The sequence below is a fragment of the Gavia stellata genome, chromosome 18 (genome assembly GCF_030936135.1).
Source record: "Gavia stellata isolate bGavSte3 chromosome 18, bGavSte3.hap2, whole genome shotgun sequence".
Lineage (NCBI taxonomy): Eukaryota > Metazoa > Chordata > Aves > Gaviiformes > Gaviidae > Gavia > Gavia stellata.
Genome location: NC_082611.1, coordinates 1,975,973 through 2,000,432, shown reverse-complemented (window position 1 = coordinate 2,000,432; position 24,460 = coordinate 1,975,973). Strand labels below are relative to the sequence as shown.

Genomic DNA, 24,460 nt, shown 5'->3' with positions numbered 1-24,460 from the left:
CGCGGCTGGGCTCGGCGCGGAGCGGCGCGGAGCGGAGCGGGCGGCGGCGGGGGAAGATGGAAGGAGCCTCCTTCGGAGCGGGCCGGGCGGGGGGCGCCATTGACCCCGTGGATTTCCTGAAGCAGCCGCAGACCATCCTCCGGGTGACGACCTGGGTAAGGCGGAACGGCCGTCCTGGCCGGGAAACGGGGCCGCGGGGCTCGGCACCGGGCGTTGGGCAGTGCCCGGGCACCGGCAGCGTCTGTGCGATGTGCAGCGCCCATTCCAACGTGCAGCGCCCGCTGCATTGTGCAGCGCCCGGGCGATGTGCAGTGCCCGTCCAGCGTGCAGTGCCCATTGCAACGCGCAGTGCCCGTTGCAGCGTGCAGCGCCCGTTGCATTGTGCCGTGCCCGTGCAGCGAGCAGGCACCGTGCAGCCTTCGTGCAGCGTGCGGTGCTTCTGCAGGCGTGCGGCGCTGGTGCAGCCGTGGCGGGTGGTGGCCAGCCGTGGCCGGTGGTGGCCAACCGTGTGGCGTGGGGCTGGCCGGGGCGGCAGGGCTTGCTGGCTCCCATGGGTGTTTGCAGGGAGATTCCTCAGGAACGGGGCAACGTGCAGCGGGTGGATGTGCCACTGCACCGTACCAGTTTGGTCCCTGGTGCTTGAGGAAGGGGCAAGGGGACGGGGTGTAAATCAGGAGGCAGAGGACATTTTCCTTCCTTCCACGCTCCCTGCATGTGTGTGTGTGGCAGAAGGAATCCAAGAGCCAGCCCTGCCCAGCTCCCCCTGCTCTTCTGAAAGGATGTCATGTTTTTGGCCGTTACCCATCTACGAGTTCGTGCCGCGAAGCAGAGAGCAGGAGGTGGAATATGCTGTGCAGGTGCCCAGGGAAGGCTTCGCTCACTGACGGTCCGTGAATAAGCAGCACGGGAAGCCGCGCACTGATGCTCGCTGGGGCCGTGGTGCCCGGCTGCCCCAGGGGTAAGGGCACTAATTTCGCCTGGCTTTTACCTGCTGAGGTCTGCAAGTGTGCCTGGCCCCAGGAGGTCGGCAATGCCTGGCCCTTCCCAAAAGCCCCCGATGGGGAGGGTCTGCCCGGCTCTCACCGCGGCTGGCTCCTGGCTCTGGTGCTTGGCCGGAGGCTGCAGGCGAGCCGAGCCGGGCGTGGGGGGCTCGTCCTCGCCCACGTCACGCCTCTGCTGGGCATGGAGGCCCTCGGCCATCCGCGCTGGCTCTGTGTCACCTTCAGCAGTGCCAAATGCAGGCAGCGAGTGACAGAAGGGTGTGATGAGAAGGTGCTGCCCCCCCGGCTGCCCTCCTTCCAGCCAACATGGGAGGTGCATTTGTGGGGCTCTGCGGGGTGGGGTGCCCTGGCCGAGGCCCTGTGCAGCACAACATGGGAGCATGTGGTTATCTTTAAGCACATGAGCAATTCCAGCTGCAATCACATGCTTAAAGTGAAAACACATGCTTAAGTGTTTTGCTGGATGGGAGCCAGCGTGCTTCCCAAGGCTTTGAGAAAGCCCCCGACTCCACTGCTGGAGAGGAAGGGAGGCCAGGTATGGGTCTGGAGCATCCAGCTTGGGGTGGATGGGGTGTTTTGGGCAGGGTTCAGGCACCTGGCAGCAGTCGTTTCCTAGAAGCATTGCCTCAGTCCAGAAAACTTGGTCTGGATCCACCCGGCTCCTCCTCAATCCTCCTCGAGTGGCAACGGCAAACTGTTGGCAATGGTGTTGGATTTGGGCATGGTTAGATAAATTGTTAGTTGACCCACAGATGATGAGTTAGGCTTCTCGTAAAATAAATCTGCCACCATGCACCCAGAGAGCTCACCATCCTTGTCTTACAGAAGGAGAGCGGATGCTGCTGGGAAACAGGGTCAGACTATGGAATACAGAGATAAAATAAGCATCCCAGCTTAGAAAATATTCATACATGTATTTGCTGGCTGGTTTATTCAATGGAGAAGTCACTCGTTTCATGGTTCTGGATTCACAGGGAATCTGTGAAAACCAAGTACTTAGAACTACAGAAACGTATCAACTTAACTCTGAACAAGTGCAGGGACCCGCTGACATGGACAAATGTGAGACACGCACAGAGCTGTCCCAAGCATAAATGTTTGCAGGATTTAGAGTCGGCTCCAAAGCCCACTGAGCTCAAAGGGAGGTTTTTTGCTGTTTTCAGTGGGCTGGGGATCAGGCTGTGGAAGCTCACGTTAAAAGCCCTTTGGACCACTTTTTCCAGGTCTCACATTTGCTGGCAGATCTGTTGGGGACCCTTCTCCCTTGCTGCTCCAGCTTGGGGGTTCCGAACACCGGCTGGCCTTCGCTCGGCTGTTGCAATCCTGTTACCTGTGTCTTAAACGTGTTCAGCATTTATGGCTCCTTTCCAGCGTGAACAGGGACTTTCGGCACGTGAGAGGTGGGAGTGGAGGTTTCCTGCCCACCTCCCTGCATGGCCATCGCTATTTCTTGCAGGATTTGTAAAGCAAAGTGTGCCTGGGCTCCTTCTGCTTTGCTGCTCTTGCCGGACGGGACCCATGTCAAGATGGAGAGCTTGGGCGGAGGAGGCAGCCAAAAGGGTTTGCCTGCGAGGTCTCTGCTGCCTTTCCGTTCTGCCCTGACACTCGTAATTGCTGCCCCAGGAGAGCGCGGCGGTGCCCTGGGACGGGGCAGCGTCTGCTCCTTATTGCACCGTGCTGGCGGCTGGCCGGGCGGCATGGACCGACACCCCGCCGTGATGCTCCCTGATTCACAAAGCAAACAGAAACCTTCCCGGGCTTCCCTGCTCGCCACCACGGGGCAGACGAGCTGCCTGTGCCTGGACGTAACAGCCTTGCATGGTTGTTCAGAAAGCCCTTGACTGAGGCTTTGGGGACAACTGAGTTTAGGTGTTGGGGTGGGTTTTCTTCATGTGGTTTTCCTTCCTGTGCTTTGTTATGGCATCTTTCTAAATGCGCTTAACCTGTGTAGTTGGATCAAACCTCAGAGACATAACCCTTGCTGCACGTATGACAATACATTCCTTTGATGAGAAAAGGAGGGAGCTGCCTGAGATGTGCTGGTTTGGGTGGAAGTGTGGGCGATGGAGAACCGCCATGAGGCTTTGGGGCCAGCCTCACGTGCCTGATGCGAGCGACTCAGTGGCGATCCGGCCGATGGCCATCGCTGGGGTTTTGCGATGAGCCAGCGCCAAAGGAGGGTCCGGCTCCATTTTGTGACTCCCGTAGTTGCTTTGGGGCTGTCGGTTCAGACCTTGTGCCGGCAAACATCTAAGGGACTGGCAGGTGAATGGTGACTTTGGTGTAGAAATCCCCCAATTAAGTTATGGTAAAAGGGGATTCCTGATTCTACCTCACACAGCAACCTCTCCCTGACAGATACAGTCATTCCGAGTATCTGAAGGGAAAAAACCGCTCCTGGCTTGAGCTGTGAAATCAAAAGCTGGAAAGAACCATTTAACAGTTCCTCATTCATCTCTTCCCCCTCTGTCTGATGCAGTTTGTCAGATGAAGATGTGATCACTCTTGTGGTTTCCTTTTCAGACCGTTTTTGCACAGCAAAACAAACTCGATATTCACGACGGATGCCCGCAGAATCATGAGTTCCTTTCTCTGTGACTGCCAGCACCAGCTAGACTTTCAAGTGGCCACGCAGCTTTGCAGGGACATTGTTCATTTAACGTAGGTTTAGGTTTGACTTTTAAAAGCAGTTCTGGAAAATATTTTCGGGAATTCCTGTGAGTTTCAGTAAAAGCAACAGTAAAAGCGCGGTGCCCGGTCCTGCCGGTGCAGCCTCCTCGGAAGGACTGGGCCACTCTCGCCTCCCTCCACCCATCCAGCCGTTCCCTCTGCCTCTGGGGAGCTCAGCAGGAGATGGGGTCCCGCTTTTACTACCACATAGAGGAATACTTGAGTATTTTCTTTAAACTGGTTGTTTCTTGCTCCAGTAACCCCACTGTTGCTGCCTGCATGACCTGCAGAGCTGGACAACCTTGCCTGCAACCAGCACGTCGGCAGCTGCCTGACGCTATCTGCTGCCGTTATCTCTCGTTTCTTAAAGTTGAATGAATTTGTAGTTCATCACTTGGCTCACTGGAGAGAGCTTTCCCTCTGCAGTGTTTTATCTCATTAGGCCCAGTATTTTGTTTGGGTTTTCCTTGCAATAGTCTTATGCTTTTAAGAGCAAAATCTTTATTAGGGGACTGGAGTAGGGCACCAAATCGGATTACTTAGTGGAGGCTTGGCAGCCAAGTGGCAATCCTTGTAGGCTTTGATAGGCGGTAGGGAACTTCTATGACCGGAGGTTACTTCGGCTCAGATGCAGCAAAGTCTTTATATGCCCGGCTTTGCACTGATACGTGTCTTAGTCCGTAATACGGCAGGTCGTTGTCTTTCAGCAAGGCAGATGCGCTTTGCTGAGTTGTGACTTTGGCAAGGGATGTGCCGGGTGGTGGTTTGATGTATTAGGAAGAGGTGGTGGTTCTTGGAGGGACGGAACGCGCCCTTTCCATCCCGGTCCAGGTTAGTTTTGTTTCTCCAGAGGGATGGAAAGGCCGGTATTTGTGCTCGTGGTAAAAGGTGTGTTTATTTTTATTAGAAAAAACAAGCTCAGGAGCAGAAGAGCCGGGCAGCAAACAAAAAAGAATATGGCTCCAGGATTGTCGCTACCCTGCAGCCTCAGGACAGAGCACTTCTGAGGAGTTTCACACCCGGGGTGAAGCTGCAGGAGTGCTGGTTTGAGGTGCTGTGGGGCGTACGTTTGGGTTTGCGGGGCTGCAGCACGCAGCTCTTGGAAAGGGCTGGAGTTGGAGCCTGGAAAGCTCTCTCGCTGGAGCAGACCTCGCCTGCTCCAGGCGTCCTGCAGACGGCAATGGAGGTGGCTGCTTGGCGTACCCAGCGCTGGGCTGAGAACTCCCCAGGAGACATCGACAAGAAATACGAGGTGGGAGCCCCAGTGCTGCAAGCTCCAGGTAGCTCCCACAGCCCTCGGGGGCCTCGCTGGCTCTTGGGCGCTCGTGGCTCTTAGAGAAGAGCTGCAAGGCTGGTCCGGCACTTAAGGAGCCCGCAGTGATACTGAGAATTGTTAGCATGATCTCAGCTGCTTTGAACTTTATCTGGTCTTGGCTGCTTTTCGGTAGGGTCACCAGATTTCCGTCTTAATTTTCTCTTTCCGTGGGCTGTCGATTAAAGGCAGAACTTAAATTTAACATTTTTGTTAATGGAATTACACAGAAGTTTCACTGCATCTGAGCTTAAAATGGTGCTAAATTATAATTTTCCTGTCATCGCATATTCAAAACGCTGCTGGCGTGCCATGTGCTCAGATTGCATTACTAGATTAGGAACTTTGAATGGGCGCTGTGTTTCAGCCAGCATCTCTTGCCACATTAGAAAAAGTAATTCAGTAAAAATTGGTCATGTGGTCATCAATATGCATCCTTCCCAAGATGATTAGCCTGGTAGACATGTCCATAAACCTATTATGGCCAGCATCATACCACCTCTTTCTGTGCCAGGAACTGCGTCAGGTCTTTCCTTTGTGGTCGTATCCATAGCCCTTGTGGGAGATCTGGCAGTGCTTAAAGTAGTTCTTTAGTCTTCACACCCTCCAATAAATTATGCAGATCTGTGCTGGAAACTTCCCCATGACTGACAACTGCGAAGATAAACTGGAGAGGGACACGGGACCCGATTCCCCCAGAATCTGAGCTTGGTGGGCGTTGAAGGAGGCTGGTCCTCTGCCAAGGGTCTAACTCATCCCTGAGCAGAGTATCTGCACGAGGTACCTACGCGACTCGAGAGAAGGGCTTAACTGGGGCTTATGAAAACACCCAGTGCTAGGCAGGATTTGGCCTGTGCTGATTTGACCTTGATTGCTTTCCCTTCTCCTTTGCTAGTCCATCCTTCGCTTGCTGGGTGGTGGCTCGAGGAGGGGAGGGTGCCGAGCGGGGTGGCATCTGTCTCACCTAGGCGTTGGTACCGGCTCTCTGTACATGCGGTTTGTGCCCAACACCATTGATGGTGAGCTACAGCAGAGCAAATTAGCGGTGGATTATTTTCCGTCATGTGCCAAATTTCCTTGATGTTGACATGAATGGTTGCTTGCGTGTGTAATCAAAGCAAGGTTTTGCAGTCTCCTACAACCCCACACCTTCTGGTGATGTTTTTTATAGGTCCCAAATCAAAGTACAGTGCATCAGCCGTGGAAACATCTCACCTTAAAATGGCTGACAGTTCACACACTGAAGCTTTCAGCTTGTGCTCTCTTGCATTATATGCTTTTTGTTTTCCTTGCGATGGCTGTGCTCAGACCGCACATTTTAGGTGCCTGGGCTACAGAAGGCTAAAAGCAACGTGGATGAAAAATGTGCATGTCCTGGGGTCCAGCCGGCTCAAGCCCCGGGAGGGAACACGGATCTGCAAAGTATAATTACAGAACCGAGCCAGGCAGCCTGGCCAGCCACCTTCTTCCAGATGGTAAAAATCTGGTGCAGAGAAGGCAGCCGCAGGTCTCCCGGCTTTATGCACACCTAAAATGGTGTCTCCGTCGTGGGTCACACAGGCGTCCCCAGTGCCCTGGGTTCCTGCGAGGGTCTGGCAGCGGCTGCGGGTTCAGCAGTCTGGGCATGAGTGCCTGGACACTGCTGAGCAAATAACCTGCCCTCTCAGGCTCCCCCTTTCCTTTTTTGGGGGGAAAGAATGAGATTTCACTGGGTCTCCTGCTGCAGGGCTGCCTGCGTGTCCGTGCTGCCGGCAGCCTCCCTGCCATGCGCCGTCACCTCCCTGCCCCTCCAGCACGGCCCCTGCCAGGGCATCCAGCAGCACGGGGCACCAGGCACTCAGTCACGGTCCCCTGCCCTTAACAGCCATTGCGAGAGAGGACAAAAGAGGCAAGAGAACTTGCCACCCTAAAATAGGGTGAGTGGGGAAAATGGGAGGTGGGCAGCAAGCAAGGAAAGCGGGTGAGATGCACATCTGGGTCCAGCACTTTGGATACCAAAGCCGACCTTGGAGCTGCAGGCTCCTGCCCAGTCGCAGCCTCCAGCCTCGGGTAAGCGGTGTCCCTAGGGTGCTCTCCCAGGTTTTTAGGGTGATACTCAAACCCCCTCTGGTTTCAGCTTTGCACCAGCCGTTCTCCAGAGTCCGTCGTGGCCGGCGTACCCAGACCCCGTCACTGATCGCTGCCGAGACCTGTGCCTTTGTCCTGCATTACAGAAATGCTCGTTGGCCTGACGAGGTGGCCCCTCTTGCTTGGAAGCAAGCTTTAAACTGGGGGAACTGGGCAGCTGGCTTTCATTAAGAAGCGAGGTCCCTGGCTTCTCGCTGGTTTTGATGTGACATGAGCTCACTTCGCGCTTGCACGAGCAGCTGATCTGCGTCATCGTGGGTCCATGCACTTCACGCATCTCCCTGACCGGCGTTGTTCTCCCTCCCAGGGTGTGAGTGAGGCACAGAAGCTCCTTTGTGTGGCTGAAGTGCAAGTCTTAATGGAAAGGATGGGAGAAGACAGCTTTCCTCTTTCCCATCCCTCCCCACAGCTGAATGCAGAGAGGAGCATTAGTGGTCCCGGCCGCGTGCCGGGATCCTCCAGCCTCTCTCTGCTACCGGCTGCCGGGGAGAGGCAGGGCTGAGCACCCACACACCAGGCTGCTGGCCAGGAGACCCCGAGCTGCAAGCAGATTTAATGTGAAAGCTTTGGCAGGGTGGGATGCAATTTCATACTGGGGTGGCTGGAGGTAATCCAGTTTTCTTACTGGGTCTTGCACTGGTTCACCCAGCGAGAGCAGAATTTGTTGCATGTTGTGTTGGGTTGTTCAGCTGGAAAATGGAGTGTCCTGTGAATGCTGAGGCTCCTTTGCAGAGCCTGTGAGATATGGAGGAGCCCCGTTAGAAGGGTGGGTGGCCTTGGGACGCAGCGGCTTGTGCGGCAGATGCCCCTGTGCTGTGCGTGCCAGCGACCTTGGTGCTTGGTCCCAAGTGCTGTCACAGCCCTGCCTGGTCACGGGGACTGCGGTTTTGGGGACCGACCTGACAGGCAGAAGGAGGCGGGAGTTGGAGGAGCACCTCTGGAGAGCAGGATCCCTGCATCCTTGCTCAGGACCCCTAAAATCTCACTTGCAGTGGAAAAATCTGACCTTGTATTTTCACTTTCAAGTCTCTGATGAACTGGTTGTGGGTTTGAACAAGTGCGGTTTGTAGAGGTCATTGGAAAATGGCACTTGTTTTGCATGAACTTTTAAAAAGACGGTATGGGTTTTATTTTCCCCCACCTACCCACATTTTCTCAAAATTTTTTTTTCACCTATACTTAGAAAGACAACACCAAATCTATTCTCATTAAAATCTTTCACCGGCACCAGTTGTTTTTTTTAGGAAAAGCTATAAAATTTCAATCATGGGGGGGAGGAGGAGAAAACCCATGGGAAGACTTGTTTTCACTGAAAAGCATGTTTTGACAGGAATATTTCAGCCAGCGCTGATGTTTTGAGCGCGTCTATCAAGTGTGCGCGCTCGCAATTCATTACCATTTTGGCCTCCCAAGAAGAAGCCGCCTGTCCCATGTTGCTTGCATCAAAACGCTGCGGGCAGCGCCCGGCTGAGGGGATCTCGCGGGGTGAGCTGCTCGGGTCATCCAGCCACAAGAAGGGTGCTTTGCTTTGCAAAAGCCTCTGGAGTTTGAAGTTAAGCAGTGAAATATCTGTTCTTTCCATCGCCATCCCAGAAGCACTGCCCGGGCATCCTCCGTTGACAGCCCCGGGTGTGCAAACCTGCCTGCAGGCAGCCAGACACCCTGTCCTGTAACGTCCTTAATCCTATTTTCGGGAGCCCTCCCTCACCCTCTGAAATTGGCACCCGAAAGCGCAGAGAAGTAGTCCAGGTTGTTAATCCTGCGAGGACTAAGTAAAACACTTATTGGAGAAGCTGAGTATGAGTTCGCTGGCCTGCCAGAGAAATAATCCCGTGGAATCGGAGGTTCTCAATTATTCATGTTTTCCAGAATCACATTATTTCTTCCAGGGCCTGTTTTATAAATGCTGCTGCTATTTCTGATGGTAAATAACAATTTTGCATTATTTATGAACAGATTTTTACAACTGCTGATATTACAGCTGCTGCCAAAGCACTGGGAAAATTATTATTACTGTTTGTTGTTGTTTCTTTCTTACAATGCAACCCTCTTGTTCTTTGCATGATGATGATGTGCCCGTCGCGGCGTGACAGCCGAGTGCTCCGTAAGTGCAGCGCGCACGAGGAAGAGGGTGCAAATGCAAGTGGGTGACTCAGGGTGCCGTCGAGCTCATGGCTGCTGCTCGGAGCTGAGATGAGCCAGGGATGGATGGGAACAGGACCCCGGGTAGTGGTTAAATTCGGAGAGGAGGAAGATCTGATTATCTCCCTGTGCCAGCTGTGGAGAGGTCCGTGGGACACCTGTACTTTCTATCCCCTGTTAGTGCTCCAGGGGAAATCAAAGGTTGCACCTGAATTTTGCAGACGTGTATTCGGAAACCCGCATTTCTAGGAGGGTTTTGTTCAAGAACGGGCTAATTCCTGGGGCTGAGGAGTGTTTCCAGGGCAGAAACCCACTCCTGCTGCCAGTCGCATAGACAGGGACGGTGCTCGCCTCTGCCGGGATGGAGATGCTGACCCCCTCGGCTAAGCAGGCTGTGGAGAGAAGGGGCCAGCGCAGAGCCGGTGTGGGTCTAGGACAGCGACGGGAGGTACAGGAGGTGTTTTGATGGAAAGATCCCCAAAGACCTGCTGCCAAGACCTGCAGGTGTATCCCTGGGGGGGATCCCCTGGGGGGATTTTGTAGGACGTCGCCCACTCCCGGCCAAGCGGGGCAGGACAGCCGCCGTCTCCAGCCGCCGCTGTCAGCAGCACCGGCTGTTGGGGGCGAGCTCTGCTCTCCTTCTCACCCTGCGGTGGGGCCCCCGTGTTTCGTTTCCTTGCAGTGATGGAGCATTTTGGGAGAGCCTGGCTGCGTGATTCCCTGCAGCCTTGTCACGCTGCAACCTGGGAGTCTCTGGGCTGGGTACAACATGTTGTTCCTCCTGCACATCTTCGGGTAGCTCAGGGATGCCAGCTAAATTAGCAAGCAGGTCACAGAGCATCTCCACCGCCCGACACAGGCCAGCAGTAAGCTGGCCTGAATTTTAAGTGCTGGAAGCAATAGGAGTCTGCTGTCACTAACAGAGCTCCTGGCTAAAAGGGTTTGAAGATGAGCCCTGCTCTCGGCTGTCCTGCTGGCGGGTTTCTGGAGGTGGGAGTGAGCATGGTGCAACCTGCTCGTCCATCACGTGCTCGCAGATATCAGCATGAGAAGCTGGTGGCAAAGTCCCGGGCTTGGGGTGCTGGGGTAGCTGCTTGCAGGAGCTCCTACACACCTAAGGTAGGATGTACTCCAGAGAGTCTGCTGCTTCTGCTCATCATTTATTTCAGATGACACCCTACTGAGAAGAAAAAATACCCTTCACCAATCCTTCACATTTTAGTAATTCAGTCCCTTGCAGATCCATTTCTTTGTTGTCCCCTCCAACTTGGGTTAGTGGGCACTAGCTAAGAAGCATTTGCTAATGAGACGCTCGCATTTGTAAGTAGCTTCAGACAGAAGAAGCTCTGACGCAGCTTCACCCCAGCACTGGAAGGAGTTTGGAGAAGAGAAGTCTGGATGAAATCCTTCGGGTCAGGCAGGAGTGAGATATCTGGCCAGCGCTTGGGAGAAAACGTGTATCACAAAGTGATGTTAAAGAGTGGTTAGAGCTTTCTGAATGGTTTGCTCATAGTGGCTTCTGCTCCGTTTCACCCAGCTCTGCTAACGCTGCGCTTCGGGGAGTGCGGGGCTGTAGGAGGTGGCCCAGGGCCAGGCATCATCTGTGGGTGAGAGGCAGGTGACTTTGCAAAGGCCACTGGCTGCCATTTATCATGTGGCTCTTCGGCTGCCGCCTCTGTCTGTCGCCTGTCTCGTTCTCGTGCACTTTGTGTCATGCTGTTACTGCAGAAGATGTAGCGGGGCATCCAGAGCGGGAGCCGCACCGTACCCCAAGATCCCAGCTGCTCCCAGGCAGCCGTCGCGCTGGGGCATGCTGGAGGAGGCTCTGATCTCTCGCCTGCATACGTGGCCTCCAGCTGTGTCCTGTGAGCCGGTGGGGCGGGGAGGCGTGCAGGGATGTGGGGAGCTGGTGCTGGCAGCGAGGGACGAGATCAGAGGTTCACAGCTTGATGGAGAGGTGTCTGTATGCCTTGCTTCCCTCCTGGCTCTCTGCCTTGAAATCCGAACAGCGGTGCAGCGCTTTCTAGGCTCTAACGGAGCAGGCTCCAGAGCAAATTATAATGCAGCTGGTCCCATGGCTACGCTTGTTGCCTTTGGTGTCGGAGGGATAAGGGAATTGCTTTAGCATGCAGCGTCGTGAATGGTATTAATTTAGGCAGCCGGCTGCAGGCTGCCATCCGGCTCCTTCCCTGCCTGCAGGGACGTGAAACACCCTCGGGTCCCAGCGGTGGGACCTGGGCAGCCACCAGCAACACCCCGGCCCTTTTGTCCCTCTCAGGGCTGAAACCAGGTCACTGGGTAATAGATGCAGGCACTGCATCCTTCAGCCCCTGCTAAGCCAGGCGAAAAATTGCCCTGTTGTTCACAGGGCAGCCTCTGCCCCTGCCCCACTGCACCCAGGTGAGCTGCTCCCCACCTCTCCGTGCTGCCGTCTCCCGTCCCCCCCTCCACTGGGCATCCAGTCCTTCCCTGGGACAGCCTGCTCAGCAGCTCAATTATCCTCGGTAACTTCATTTCTCCCCGCTCCGCGGTGACACAAGGGGGTTTATTGAGCACAGCCTGACAGTGGAGAGCAGCACGAGCAGAAAGACTGTGCAGAGAACTGGCCCATCTATTTATTTTTTTCCTCCCCAGCCTGTCTGAAGAACAACATGTCTTAAAATACTCTGCAAACCAAGCCACTGAAAGGCAGACAGGCTCACAGCGAAGGACAACCTAGGTACCATCCACCAGCCCATTGCTTAGGGCCACCAACCAGGAGAGAGCCAGGATCTGTCTAATAAATGCCATGTTGCCATGGAGTCAAAGACAGGATTGAATCCAATTATGTTGCTGTTGGAAAACAGAATTAAACGTAAACAGCAGCAAGTTGTGTTTTCTCCTTCCTTCTGCAGATCTTCTCCATCGTGGTGTTTGGCTCCATAGTGAACGAGTGCTACGTGAACAGGGACAGCCAGAACTCCGAGCTGCTCTGCATCTTCAATGGGAATGAGAGTGCCTGCAGCTACGGCATCGCTGTTGGCGTCATTGCCTTCTTTGGCTGTATCTTCTTCTTTGTCGTGGACCTCTACTTCCAGCAGATCAGCAGCGTGAAGGACCGCAAACGGGCCGTCCTGCTGGACCTCGGCTTTTCAGGTACGTCTCTGGCTTTGCTGTGCTTGCGAAGGACGATGCTGGCTCCGTGGGCAGTGCGGAGTCGCTGTGCTCTGCAGCTCCGCGCTTGAGTCCTGCCCTCCCACAGCGTGGCACAACTTGTGTGCCTCAGTCGGGGAGAACAGGGGTGGCAGATGGGTTGTCCCATCCAGCCGTGAGCTCAGAGGCAGCAGCGAGGAAGCTGGCCTGTGGCGGCTTGGGGACAGTGGGGTGTCCCACTCATCTGTGTCTCTTCCGCAACCGGAGACGTTCACTGAGCTGGGGTTGATGAGGCCACCCAGAGAAGCGAGGCTTGGTGGTCGCATCTCAGAGACCAGACAGGGCATCTTACCCTCCCACATCTCCTGTTTCTGGCTCAAGCAAATGTCGCTTCATCGGTTACATCTGGGTCTGTTTACACTTTGTGCATGTGTGTTTTGGAACAAAGGAGAAACACGCTTCTACATACCGCTGTAATCCCCTGCTGCCTCCAGGACTGCGGTGTGCAGGTGGGTCTGGGGTTCCCAAGGGCTGGCACAGCTCTTCCGCGCCGTCTTGAGCCCCTTGACCTGGGGCTCATCCATGCGAACAAGAGCAGGCGGAATGCCTTGAGCCGGGAGAGGCCGACCTCCACTCGGCTGCTGTGGGAGTTGCCTGGCTGAGTTTGCAGCTGATGTTCTCCATTTCCAGGCTCTTGTGTTAGCAAAGTCTGAAGGTGATTTATCCAGCACAAGCGTCGCTGATGGCTCTCTGGTCCCAAATGAAAATATCTGTCATTGCCTTCCTGCACTTGCTTGTTTTTAAGGATGTTCTCTCCTTGCTGGAAAGCTTATTTCCATGGTGCTAGAGTGTCGGTGTCCAGCCCTTGTTAGATGATATTTACAGCCCCTTCTGGGGGGCTTGGTGCTGCAACCCTTCAATTCAAAGGGACGAGGAACATTACATTCATCTTCTGGTCATGCTGTGTGCCGCGGTGCGAGGCTTTGGTCCTCCCTGCCTTCCACTTTCTAAGAGCTGTTCTCTCTGCTGCCAGGCATGTGTGAAACGGTACCGCTCTCAATCTCTGCCTCATTTCTCTTTTGCACTTGTCATGCATTGCATGTGCATTCACGGGCTTCAGCAGTGAGCTGGAGAAGACAGGTTCTGCCCTGCGAAGCCTCTGCCATGCAGGGGTTGTGCTCTGCCTTGGGGACGGGCTGCAGTATTGCACCAGAGGTCTGCGCTGGTAAATCCACCCGACGCAGCTGTGCTGCCAGCGGTGACACTTTATTACCCCAGGATCACCCTGGGTCAATGTGTGTGCTCCAGGTGCATCGTGTCTTCAGCCTGCGTTCGGGCAGAGACGTCCTGCTGCCTCGGGGCATCCCCTCTGTGAGCTCCTTGGTAGAAAACAGGCAAACCGCTTCCTTGCTGGTAAAGCAAATAAATCACTTACATGCAGGTCATGTGGGCGCGAGCCTGTGACCGACACAGCGTCACCTATCTGGGTCTGCAAAGAGTCGTCTTCCATAGCTCCCCTCCAGCCTGGCATTGCCTCTGTTAACGCTGCCTGGTACCTCTCCCCGCCAGCAGCTCCTTACTTTTCTCGCTGCTCTTGTACAATCCTCGCTTTTCCTGCTTAACGAACCATTTCCCATGGGGCACGCTAGCAAATGCTGTGCTGAAATCCAGCTTGATGCTGATATAAACAGGAGCATTGTCCGGGGCTCATGTAACAAAGTCCATGGTCGCAGGTGAAACACATCTCCACCCAGTGCTGTTTCTCCCATCTCTTCCTAAGCCCAAATTCGGTGCAGCGCTGCTGATGTGCAGTTGCCTCATTGGGTCCCAGGGGATGGTGCGGGTCCCTGGGCTCCAGCAGGAGGAATTGGTCAGTGTATTTTATCCCATTCCTATTGCTGTGCCTTCACGTTTCTAAAATTATGGCTGCCCCAAACCTTTCTTACAGCTCTACAGCCTCTACACCTCCTCAGACGGAAATGCCAGGCAGTTGGTTGCTCCAGAATAAACGTCAATAGAGACAGATCCCGCAGCAGAGATGAAGTGCGGCATTTGTTGGCACGTGAAGCCTCTGCAGTTGCAGAGATCGCAGCCCACCGTGCCCGCGCTGCGCTGCTCCCACAGCCTCAGGCACCCAGACTGCCAGGAGGCAGGGCTGACCTGCATAATAGGCTTTCTCTAACTACCTCCACGTTAAAAAACCCTGGAGACTTCCCCTGTGGGCCTCTCTTAAGCTGTCCCCTTCTTTTTTCCTCCCCACCAAGGATGGGATGCTTGGTTTCCTCCTTATTCCTTGCAACTGTTTCATGCTTTCTCTCCGTATGTGATCTCTGCATTATTGCTTAATATAAAAGCTGAAAATGCATCTGGGAAATAACCGGGCGAGGAACATGCTCGGGTACAAGGGAGCGTTGCAAACCGGGCGGTGTGCAGGGGGGGTGAGAAAAGCAGGTCTCTTCTGGCCGTTTGCCCAGGTCACCCAGGAGCCTGATGCCGGCTGCCGGCGAAGCAGATGTCAACTGGCAGTTGTTGCCTCTGGAGGTTGTAGGGGGGAGTTAATGAAAGCGTTAACCCACAACTTTCTTTCTCTGGAAGGGACGAGGACTTGTGCGTCACATAAGTGGCAGATCAGAGCCACCGAGCCGGCTGGGGCACAGGCAGGGGTGCAGGCAGGGGTGCAGGCAGGGCCACCGCACTGTGCAAACGGCATTTGTGCCTTTCTCTTCCATCTGCTCTTACAGCTGCTCCGGCGCTTGCCTGGGACCAGGCTGTAATTATGGCTGTAACGCATCTTTCCTGGTGTTTGCACTCTGTCGTCTGCGGATCCTAAAACGATAATTATCTGCCGGCTCTTGCGGTGCTTCCTGGCATTCCCCTTTTTCCAAGAGTGCTGGTGGGTGCGGAGCTGCTACTGTGCCTCTTCCCAGCTGGAGTCGGGACCGGCACACGTAGCCACACCACACCTCTGGCAGCTCAGCCCTCTTCATGAGGTTTTAAAATTCATGGGTAGCAACAGACACCTCCAAAACACCTGCTTGCTGCAAATACACCAGGGGCTGGGTGAGGGCACTGCCAGCCTCTCCGCAGGACCGGGACCGTGCGGGTGCCGGACGAGGGCACAGCCGAGTTCCCGGTGAGGCACTGGGTGCGAGGGGAGTCAGCTGTAATCCCGCGTGTCTGATTCATGTTATTGGGTGCAAAGTCTCATCTCGAAGAAGTTGAAGCAGAAGGTGAACATGATCACAAATGAAAATAAGCGCTGGTACAGAAACAAAAATAGTTCCCATAGAGCTCCGTGGGAGGCCTGATCTCGCCTGCAGGCGCGTGTCACTCCTCCAAACTTTGAACAGCACCTGGCTGGTGTTTCTGGAGATGCTCTCCATGCCTGACCCCGTCTCCTCTGTTGGCAGCAATACCTGCCTTCCCGCTTCCCCAGGGCACTGGAGGGAATCCTTCTTCTTAGGGATCGAGGCAGAGCTGGATGTGGAGGGGAAAGGCTTGTCTCTGCATCACGAAACCTCCGGGAAGGCCATGTGGGTAGCAGCAGAAGTAGCCCCAGCTAGAGGTTTCTGGCTGAAGAAGCTAATGGTTTTAGCACTGGGAAGGTCAGCGTCTTGCATATCTTGGTGTTGCAGAGGAAGCCAGTAACTGCAATACCCAGCGCAGCCGGTGCACGTTAGGAGATGTGCATGATGTCATTTTAACCCTTAGATGACACCAGTGATAGATGGGGCTTTGGGGCACTGGTCAGCGGGCAGTCCCCGGGTCACGGCTGTGACTCGTGCTCTGCAGTAGTGTCCTGCCCAGCAGTGTACAAGGGAGGACCTACTGCACTGGATCGGGTGTTAAAGAAACAGTCCTCCCGCACAAGTTCACCCTCTGTAAACCAGTGACACAGCCTAGTCCTGTTGGAGAGCACCGCTGTCCCTTGGTGCCAGCCCTGCACGGCCCCAGAGCTTGTCCCTGAGCATCCCTCTGCTCCCCACCATGAGGCTCCGAATTAGCCTGTTGGGAGCTGCTCTTACATTTCATCTCTGGTCTTTTGACTTCCAAACACCGCTGTCTCCAGGAAGGTGCATATTTGAGCGAGAAACTCCTGACTGAGGCTTGCTCCTCGAGCACGGCAGGGCAGTGCTCCCCGCTGCCGGGGCATTTGCTCCCCAAGTACCCGGAGGTGGGAGCACTGCAGCAGTGCAGCATCTGGAGATGCGGTGCAGCATCTCCTGCACCGAGACCTGGGGACCGCTACCCACCACGCTCCCCACACACCGGTCATCCAAGCTGCAGCCAGCGCTGTATCTTGGGCATGCATCTTCTTGTGTCCACATTTAGGGGTTGGATCTGCTTCCCCTTACAGGGGCCAGCTGCTGTTAAAGCCCCACTATAACAGACCTGGGGAGGTAGAAAGCATGTCTGTCCCTGAGGGTGACCTTTGAGGAATAAGTCCCAGACGTCTCGTTTAACGCTGACAACAAGTGGGCCATCCTAAGGGGAAGTGAAAATACATATGCAGAGATTTGGGGCGGTTTTGGTGGCAGGCGTTAGCTCTATTCAGCAAAATGAGGCTGTTGTATTAGTCTGTAATTTGGAAAAGGAAAGCCTGGATGATCCTGGCTGGAGTTTGTGTCGCTGTGAGGGCAGTTCAGGGGTTCAAGTATGAGTGCGTTTTCTTAAACTCCATTTAGGAGCAAACTCTGAATTAAAGGCGAGGTGTGCGATGAGCCCTGTAACTCTCGCACTGGCTGTGGATGCACACATGCATTTTATATTGTACTTAGGAACAACTGGCAAGATAAAGGGGAATAAAGGAAGCTTCCTTCCTCTCCCTGCAGTCAGACTGTGCTTTGCAGCCGGCTGCCCCATGGGACTGGCGGTGTGGCTGCTCATACTGATGTGCTAACGACCCTTGGGAAGATGCTGGGTAGGCTGAGCGTCCCCGTGTGCACTGAGACCCAGAATTGGTAGGTGGGGGGACCTTTGTGCTGGGGATGCTCAGGAAAGCTGGGGACCCTTAAAACAGCATCATAGAAGGCTCCAGGTTGTGCAGCTCCTCTTCCCAGTGCTGGAAAACATCACTGCTCCTTGCACTGTTTGCTTATGGCTTGCTTCTTGACAATTTTCTGAGCTCCTTGGCACCAGGCAGTGCTGTTGGCTGGTGATTGAATTAGGGGAGCTGCAGCCCTATCTTGCTCAGCCAGCTTTGGTTCCAGTAAGGAATAATCACCAGAGCATTTTTGCTCAATCCTGCAGAGCCCAGAGAGGCTGAGAACAGGAGCACAGTCAGCGGAGAGCTGCAGGGACAAGCAGAGCTCTCTCATGTGAAGCCCGTGTGCCTCTTGGCTCCGTGGACAGCCCTGCCATGTCCCTGCCCTGGGCACGGCACACGATGAGCACTTGCTCATTTGCCGCGCTGGTGGGATGCACTGACATCCCAGGGTCATTCGTGATCCCTGTGTTCGGAGCAGGGGTCAATCTCAGCCTGTCCATATTCCTGGGTGATTGTTCCTTGCCTTTTTTTAAGGTCTCCTGCTGTGTCCTTGGGTAGGACCAAGGCATAGCCCATCGCAGAACAGCTGTAAAGCCATCCCCTGCATCAGCCAAGCAGCCTGGTGCTGCTCCCAGGAGAGCAGGCTTCTTCCTGGGCGAGGTTTGCAGTATCCAGCCCAAAGTTTCTTAAGAGCCAGTGGTGTCCAGGCAACAGAGGGAATGGTGGGTCGACACACTGGGGTGCTGGAACTGAGTTGGTAGCGCCTCGACGCCTGCGAGCAGGCTGAAATGCCACTGCGAGGACTGCATGTCCGGAGAGGGTGAGCTGTCCCTGTAGGTCTCTGAGATCAGGCTGAGATGCAGGTGAGCTAAACTTCAGTCAGTCAACGCACTTGGTGACCCTACAAGGTTCCTTCCATCCCTCTTTTTCCAGCGATTGCAAGTCAGCCGCTTTGAAAATAGCTCCGTCTGGGCCACAGCAGAGGCCAAGGCACCCACGATCATGGTTGCTATTTGAAAGTCTTGATGGCGGCATGTTTGTGCATCAGCAAACGGGGGTCCTTGCAGCAGGGGCGGTGGGCAGGGACAGCACTGACCAGCTCTGTTCTCTTTCAGGTTTCTTGTCCTTCCTGTGGTTTGTAGCCTTCTGCTTCCTAGCAAACCAGTGGCAACAGACAACGATGAGCAAAGGGTTTTCGCAAGGAGCAGACGCTGCCCGGGCAGCGATCACCTTCTCCTTCTTCTCCATCATCGTCTGGGTGAGTTCAGCTTCGGAGCTAAGGTGGGGAGAGGAGAAATGAAACCTGCCCTGGGCTCAGCACTGAGCTGGGAGGAGGAATCTGGGGCACGGTTTGGAGAAGTGAATCCTGGTGGGCAGCAAGGGACTGTACTGAGGGAACCTGCGGTCCCTCCAAATAGAGATGAAATTCGTGGTTTCTCACCCAGGGAAGCATCAGCTCAGTCCCCTCTCGCTGGGGAATTCCAGACTTCCCCTTCTTCTGCGGCTGGAAAGTTGCATGCCCATCGAAAATGTGTTGCCAGCCACGAGCTACCCTCATTTCAGGGCCACGTTAGACCCCCGGGAGTGGCTTGATTAGAAGAAAACGAGTCCCCAGGAGCGGATTGCTGCATTGAGCTGGTCTCACGGGATGGCAGGGGGATTTTGGGAGCTCTCAGACTCATCAGCTCACCCTCGGGGGAAGCCAGGCTGGCTCCTCTGCTGCCCACCCCGGGAGGCAGGGGCTTGTAGAAACCCTCTTTGTTCCTGCTTTTAGGCTCTGTGCATCCCTGGGGCACACAGTGGCAGAGGGACGTCTGCCAGGGGTGTGCAAAACCCCACGGGGCCCCTTGCCCACAGCTGCTGGACCCCACATGTGCCCAGGGGTGCCTGCACCGCTCGGGGCGCTCCTGCTCCAGAGGCTGTGTGTGGAGGAGCAGGGATGGCCCCTGCGTCACCTCCACCCCTCCTGCGGCTTTTCGTGGGCAGAGAGCACCCACGATGTGCATTAATTCCATATTGCCTTAAAAGAATCAGGGCAAAAGCCAGTCTGAGCCTTTCCAGCAGCAGGCCTGGCTTCAGTTACTTGCCAGTTTAACTGCTCCCTGCTCTGTTATTATCCAAATCTTTTAATCCCGGCTCCCTCACGGCTCTTCTCCATCGCTGTGTTGCCAGACTGCCCGTTTAATGCAGCCACTGGGGAAGGGAGCTGGGTGGAACGCTCTCCCCCATCCCATCAGCATCTGCTCCCATGCCAGGGAGGGCAGTGGGGACGCCGGTCCCCTGCCACCGGCACAGAGGCTGGCCGGGCTGTGGGGTCGCAGCAGCAGCCCCTCCGCTGGTACTGTTAATAAACCCAGAAGCTCCACTTGATCGGCGCACAACCAGCACCGGGGAGCGGGCGCTGGGCGGTGGTTGGGAAGCTGTTCTTGGTGTCTGCAGGTGTTGGTTCCCCACCCCCCCCCCCCGAGCCTGTCATTTATAAACTAATTGAATTGTTAATGAAACCTCCTGAAATAAGAGCAAACGTGGTGCGCTCGCAGCTCTGCCACCCGCACTCCCCACGGTTTGCGACCTGAATACTGGCAACCTGGAAGAGGGTGAAGGAGTCTCGGCAGAACTGACCTATTTTGCTGGCCCGGGACTCAGCAGCTTTCCCTCCCCACAGCAGATGGGTTTATTGGTGCCAACGGTGCTAAATCTGCGTGGCCGGGGGCCCAAGCCCAGGCTGCGACCCCCACCCCAGACAGAGCTTTGGGGGATCAACCTGTCACGTCGAAATGGCATCTTTAGCATTAGGGGTTGTGTTTCAGGGTTGGTTTAGCTCTCAGCTGTAATGGAGCGGGGCCAGCAGCCACCCGGCAAGCTGCGATGTGCTTGATGCTTTGCAGCGAGCCAGGGGGGACGCGGGGTCCTGGGGGGACGTGGGGTCCTGGCCGTGACATTGCCATCCCCCCCTAACCCTCCTCCATCCCCTGGCAGGTCGCGCTGGCGGTGAAGGCGCTGCAGAGATACCGCCTGGGGACGGACATGTCGCTCTTTGCCACCGATCAATTCGCCGCCGACCCCAACGCAGCGTACCCCGGCTACCCCACCGGCAGCGGCATCGAGAGCACAGAGACCTACCAGAGCCCCCCCTTCACCGAGACCTTAGACACCAACCCGAAAGGTTACCAAGTGCCAGCGTACTGAGGGGCAAGGGCCGTGTACCAACAGACCGAGTCCTACGGTGCAGTACACTTAACCGGTTGATGGCAAATGTATTCAGTACCATTTCCTTAATGTGGCAAGTCAGTGCTGGGTTCCTTACTATTAGCTAGTTGTGCAGTGAATTCTGTACAGTGGTATTGGTTCTTGTCTTACCTGTCCAAGGGTTTTATAAAAGCAGTGTTCCCTCTAAGTCAGAAGGAAGGAAGGTTGCTACCACATCACCTACACGTGGCGAAAGATGAATAAACGCCCTCTCTGAGGCTTGACACCGGGCAGTTGGCATCGGGCTCTGCTGAGCGCCCGGGAAAGCCCAGAATACCTTTTCCTGTTAGAAAACACGGTAGCTGAGGAGTTGCTATTATTTATCTCGTTCTTCCAGAGCTAACACAGAATCGGTCTCGTGGTGGCGAGGGGCGGGGGGGCAGCGCTGGGGGCATTGGCCCCGTGCTGCTCCCGCTGCAAAGCTTTCCTGTACATGTTCCATGGAAAGTGCCAAATTCACAAAGAAGTAAGTGGTGTCTGTGTTACTTTTATTTGTATATATTTACTGTACAAAAAAAAAAAAGAAATCCAAGCAGGCCTTTCAGACTTAGCTTAGGATGCAAGCGGTGTTGGGGGGGACACAGCAGGTTGGCATTTCTATTGAATATCCAAATTGCTTCTACGCTTCAACAGGGTTCTGGTTGAGGATGTAAAAAGTTACTGTTTGAAACTGGAAACCAGTTCAGCAACAGTTGGCTGCTAATTAGGAATAGCCTTTTATCAGCGGAAAATACGGCGCGTTGCAGTTCCACTTCTTCACCGCGGGGTTGGGAAAGTTTGCCAATTTACAGTTTCTGGTTGGCGACACTGAACACTCACGCTCAAACCCAGAGCTGCCAACGCAAAAGGGGTGGGTGTCTCAGCGACTCAAAGGCCACGTCAGTTAGGAGTGGCACTGAACTTGTATTTTTATACTGGGAGCAGCCACCATCTGTCGTCAGCTGCAGCAGAACCTCAGGGGTGAATGTGCATTTTACCCTGCAGTTTCTAGAAGTGAGGAATTCAGACAGAGAATTGGAAAGACTTTACAGGCCATTGAAGTCCATCACGTGGAGGCTCACGGCCCCGTGTTTGCAAATAGTGGGAGAAGAGGGTGAATGAAAAGCACCCAGGGAAGAGGCTCAGTTTTGGTTTGCAGCTGCAAAACTCCTGCCTTGTCAGAAACAACTCGATGTGCAAAATCCAGTAGATCCTTGTCAGCAACCTGTCTGCTTTCCCTACCCGTCTGCCTGCGCAGTGGCGGTGATCCGAGCTATTTGTCACTAAGGACTGAGCAAAGGAGCTGAAACTTGAATTCCCACCATCTCGGTGGCAGCTCCATCCTTCGAGGCCCCCGGCTCTCCCGGCGGCTGGCCAGCCGGGGTTTCGCCTTGCTGGTTTACGCCGGCAAAAGTTGCGTGCTGCCTTCCGACCTCGTGACGAGCAATAGTTACCGGACTGCCCCAGCTCTCCTTGTAGCAAAAACATCCAGCAGGTTTTTTTGGTCATCATTACCACAGCTCATTTCTGCTGCTAAGTTGCAAATAAATGCATTAATTAATAAGCAGCAGATCTCATCACGAGCAGTCATCATCAGTGACAAACTGCATTACTTGAATCCCCTACTATTCAGGCCGGGTTAAAATGTGCATTTGCAGCGAAGGCCGGCTTTGCTGGCGCTGAGCTCCTCCCGCTCGCCTGACAGCGCCGGAGCCGCCGGAGCTGCGCAGGGATTTTTCGGTCAGCATTTCCCAACTCGGACGCTTCTCCCGCACCGCTGCAGCCTCCCCACGCAGCGCGGCCGCGGGCGGTGGCGTCCTGGTGGGTCCCCACCACGGGCTTTCCCAACAGCCACAGCAGAGGTGAAGTCTCTCCCTCTGGACACCTTTGCACCCACGTCGAGGTCCAGACACTATGGGGGTAGGTAGCGCGCAGCCCCGCTGCCTGGCCCTGCTGCCTGCGGCGGCGGCGGCAGCATGAGCAGGAGGATGCCATGCTGCTTTCTTGGAGGTGTCACTTGCTCGGCTAATGCAAGGAGCGAGGAGGAGGTGACCGAGGGGCGTCTGCTGGTGGCCCGTGCCAGCAGGGCTTGGTGAACAGCGAGACAGCCTTGCATTAAGCAGACCAGGGACACACAAACCCCAGTACAGGATAAGCCTAAATTAATTACGTCGCCCTTGCAATTTTTCTAGAGTCAGTCTTGCTGTGAAAAAAAAAAAAAAAAAAATGCAAAGGATTTTAATACAGGGTACGGTAGAACTGTAGCAATATTTTCCTTAGAGGGAACACTGAAATTTTAGCAGCACAACCAGTACTTGTGTTAATATTTTAGCAAAATTATAATCAATTTAAATGTTTAAATTGATTGTATGTGAGATAATGTTTGTTCAGTACATTGTATTTTTTCTAACTATATAACTGTTCCAGAGTTTCCTTGTAACCGTAAAGAACTAAAGCTCTGTCTGACTGCGGGACATGTCCTCACCCCGGTGTAACCATGCTGAATATTACAACATCTGAATGTACGCACCGAGGCCTGCATTGCCTTTCTTTCCCCCCCACCCTCCCACCCGCCGGCGGTGGGACGCACACTCCACGCACACTCTCACACCAGCCCCGACCTTAACAGCAGCAACGGTGAAACGGGGACGACTTCAGCACGACTTACTCCCCCCCCGGCCGAGGCACCGTAGTTCTTCTCGAGGTCAGCGGCTTTTTACAGCTCCCCAAAAGTCAGCGTTACCTTTGCCTTGCAGTCGGCACGGTGAGTGTGCAGGGACCTGGCTGCGTGTTGCTGGGTAGGAGAGGAGGAGGAGGAGGAAGGGGCTTGGGTGCCCGAGAGGTTTCCTGGCAGCGGGGAGGCAGGACACGTTGCTCCTTGATTAAACCGGAGCCAGGAATAAGATGTCCAGCCACGCCAACAGGCACCTCGGGGAAGCTTAACCCTGCTCCCTCTGCCACCGATCATCTGCCGTAGTCCTCCCGGGGCGGCACTGGGGAGGATCGGGTGTGCAGAGGCAGGTGGCACGTACGGGCAGGCAGTCCAGAACCGGTGTATTTTTTCCAGGCAACAGCGATGAGTTTATGTACGTAGTCGCTCCGCCGAGGCTGTGTCAGGTAGGCAGGACGGAACAAGCCGTAATGAACATGGTACCGCAGCGCCTAGAACACACACGCCTCGGAAAGAGCGTTTGCTCACCTCAAACAAGAAACATTTTCTCGTTTGCTGGGGCGGCCGTTGCTGAATGCCCATGAAGCTCCCCGGCCCCATGGCAGCATGGGGCAGCAGCCGCCGAGGTCCCGCTGACTTAAAACGTGCTTAAAAGCAGGGCGAGACGCCAGCCCAGAGCCTGGCCAGCGATGACGCCACGTGCCTACCCCTTGTACGAAATCCTCTTTCTTTGCAAGCCCCCGCAGCTCCCCGCCAGCCCTTCGGTGTCCACGGTGCCGTGCATTAACTGTCGTAGCACATCGGCGTGTCCGTGACGCGTCAGGCAGACTAGTGTATACAGGTAGGGACTGTAACTAAATATAACCTTCGGGGCTTATGGTCAGAGAATTAGATCCATCAGTGTAGTAACTGAGTATATTATTTGGGGTTCAACTATTCGTAACATCAACCCTCGTACTTCTTTCTCCCCTTTTTTCTCCCTGCGCATTCGCTGTGGTACAGTAGCGCTAGCAGCTTTCCTTGTAACTGTCCAGACCGCATCCCAAAAGCATACCAGGATCGTGCCGTGACTTTGTGCCACGCCAGCTGCTGTCCCCGTGCCGTCCCCGCAGGCTGGTTCATGTACCCTCTGTTCTCCTAGAGATCGCAGAAGCCCAGCGGCTAACTCGAGCTTGCAGAGGGCAGGACCG

General features: G+C 54.9%; 1 protein-coding gene across 1 annotated transcript; it reads left to right on the top strand.

Moving 5' to 3' along the window:
• The first annotated feature begins 56 nt into the window (after positions 1 to 56).
• SYNGR3 (synaptogyrin 3) lies at positions 57 to 20,560 on the top strand. Its single transcript, XM_059826546.1, has 4 exons — positions 57 to 155; positions 12,147 to 12,387; positions 18,487 to 18,629; positions 20,351 to 20,560. Exons 1-4 carry the CDS (start codon positions 57 to 59, stop codon positions 20,558 to 20,560), a joined length of 693 nt encoding a protein of 230 aa, XP_059682529.1.
• Positions 20,561 to 24,460: the final 3,900 nt, after the last annotated feature.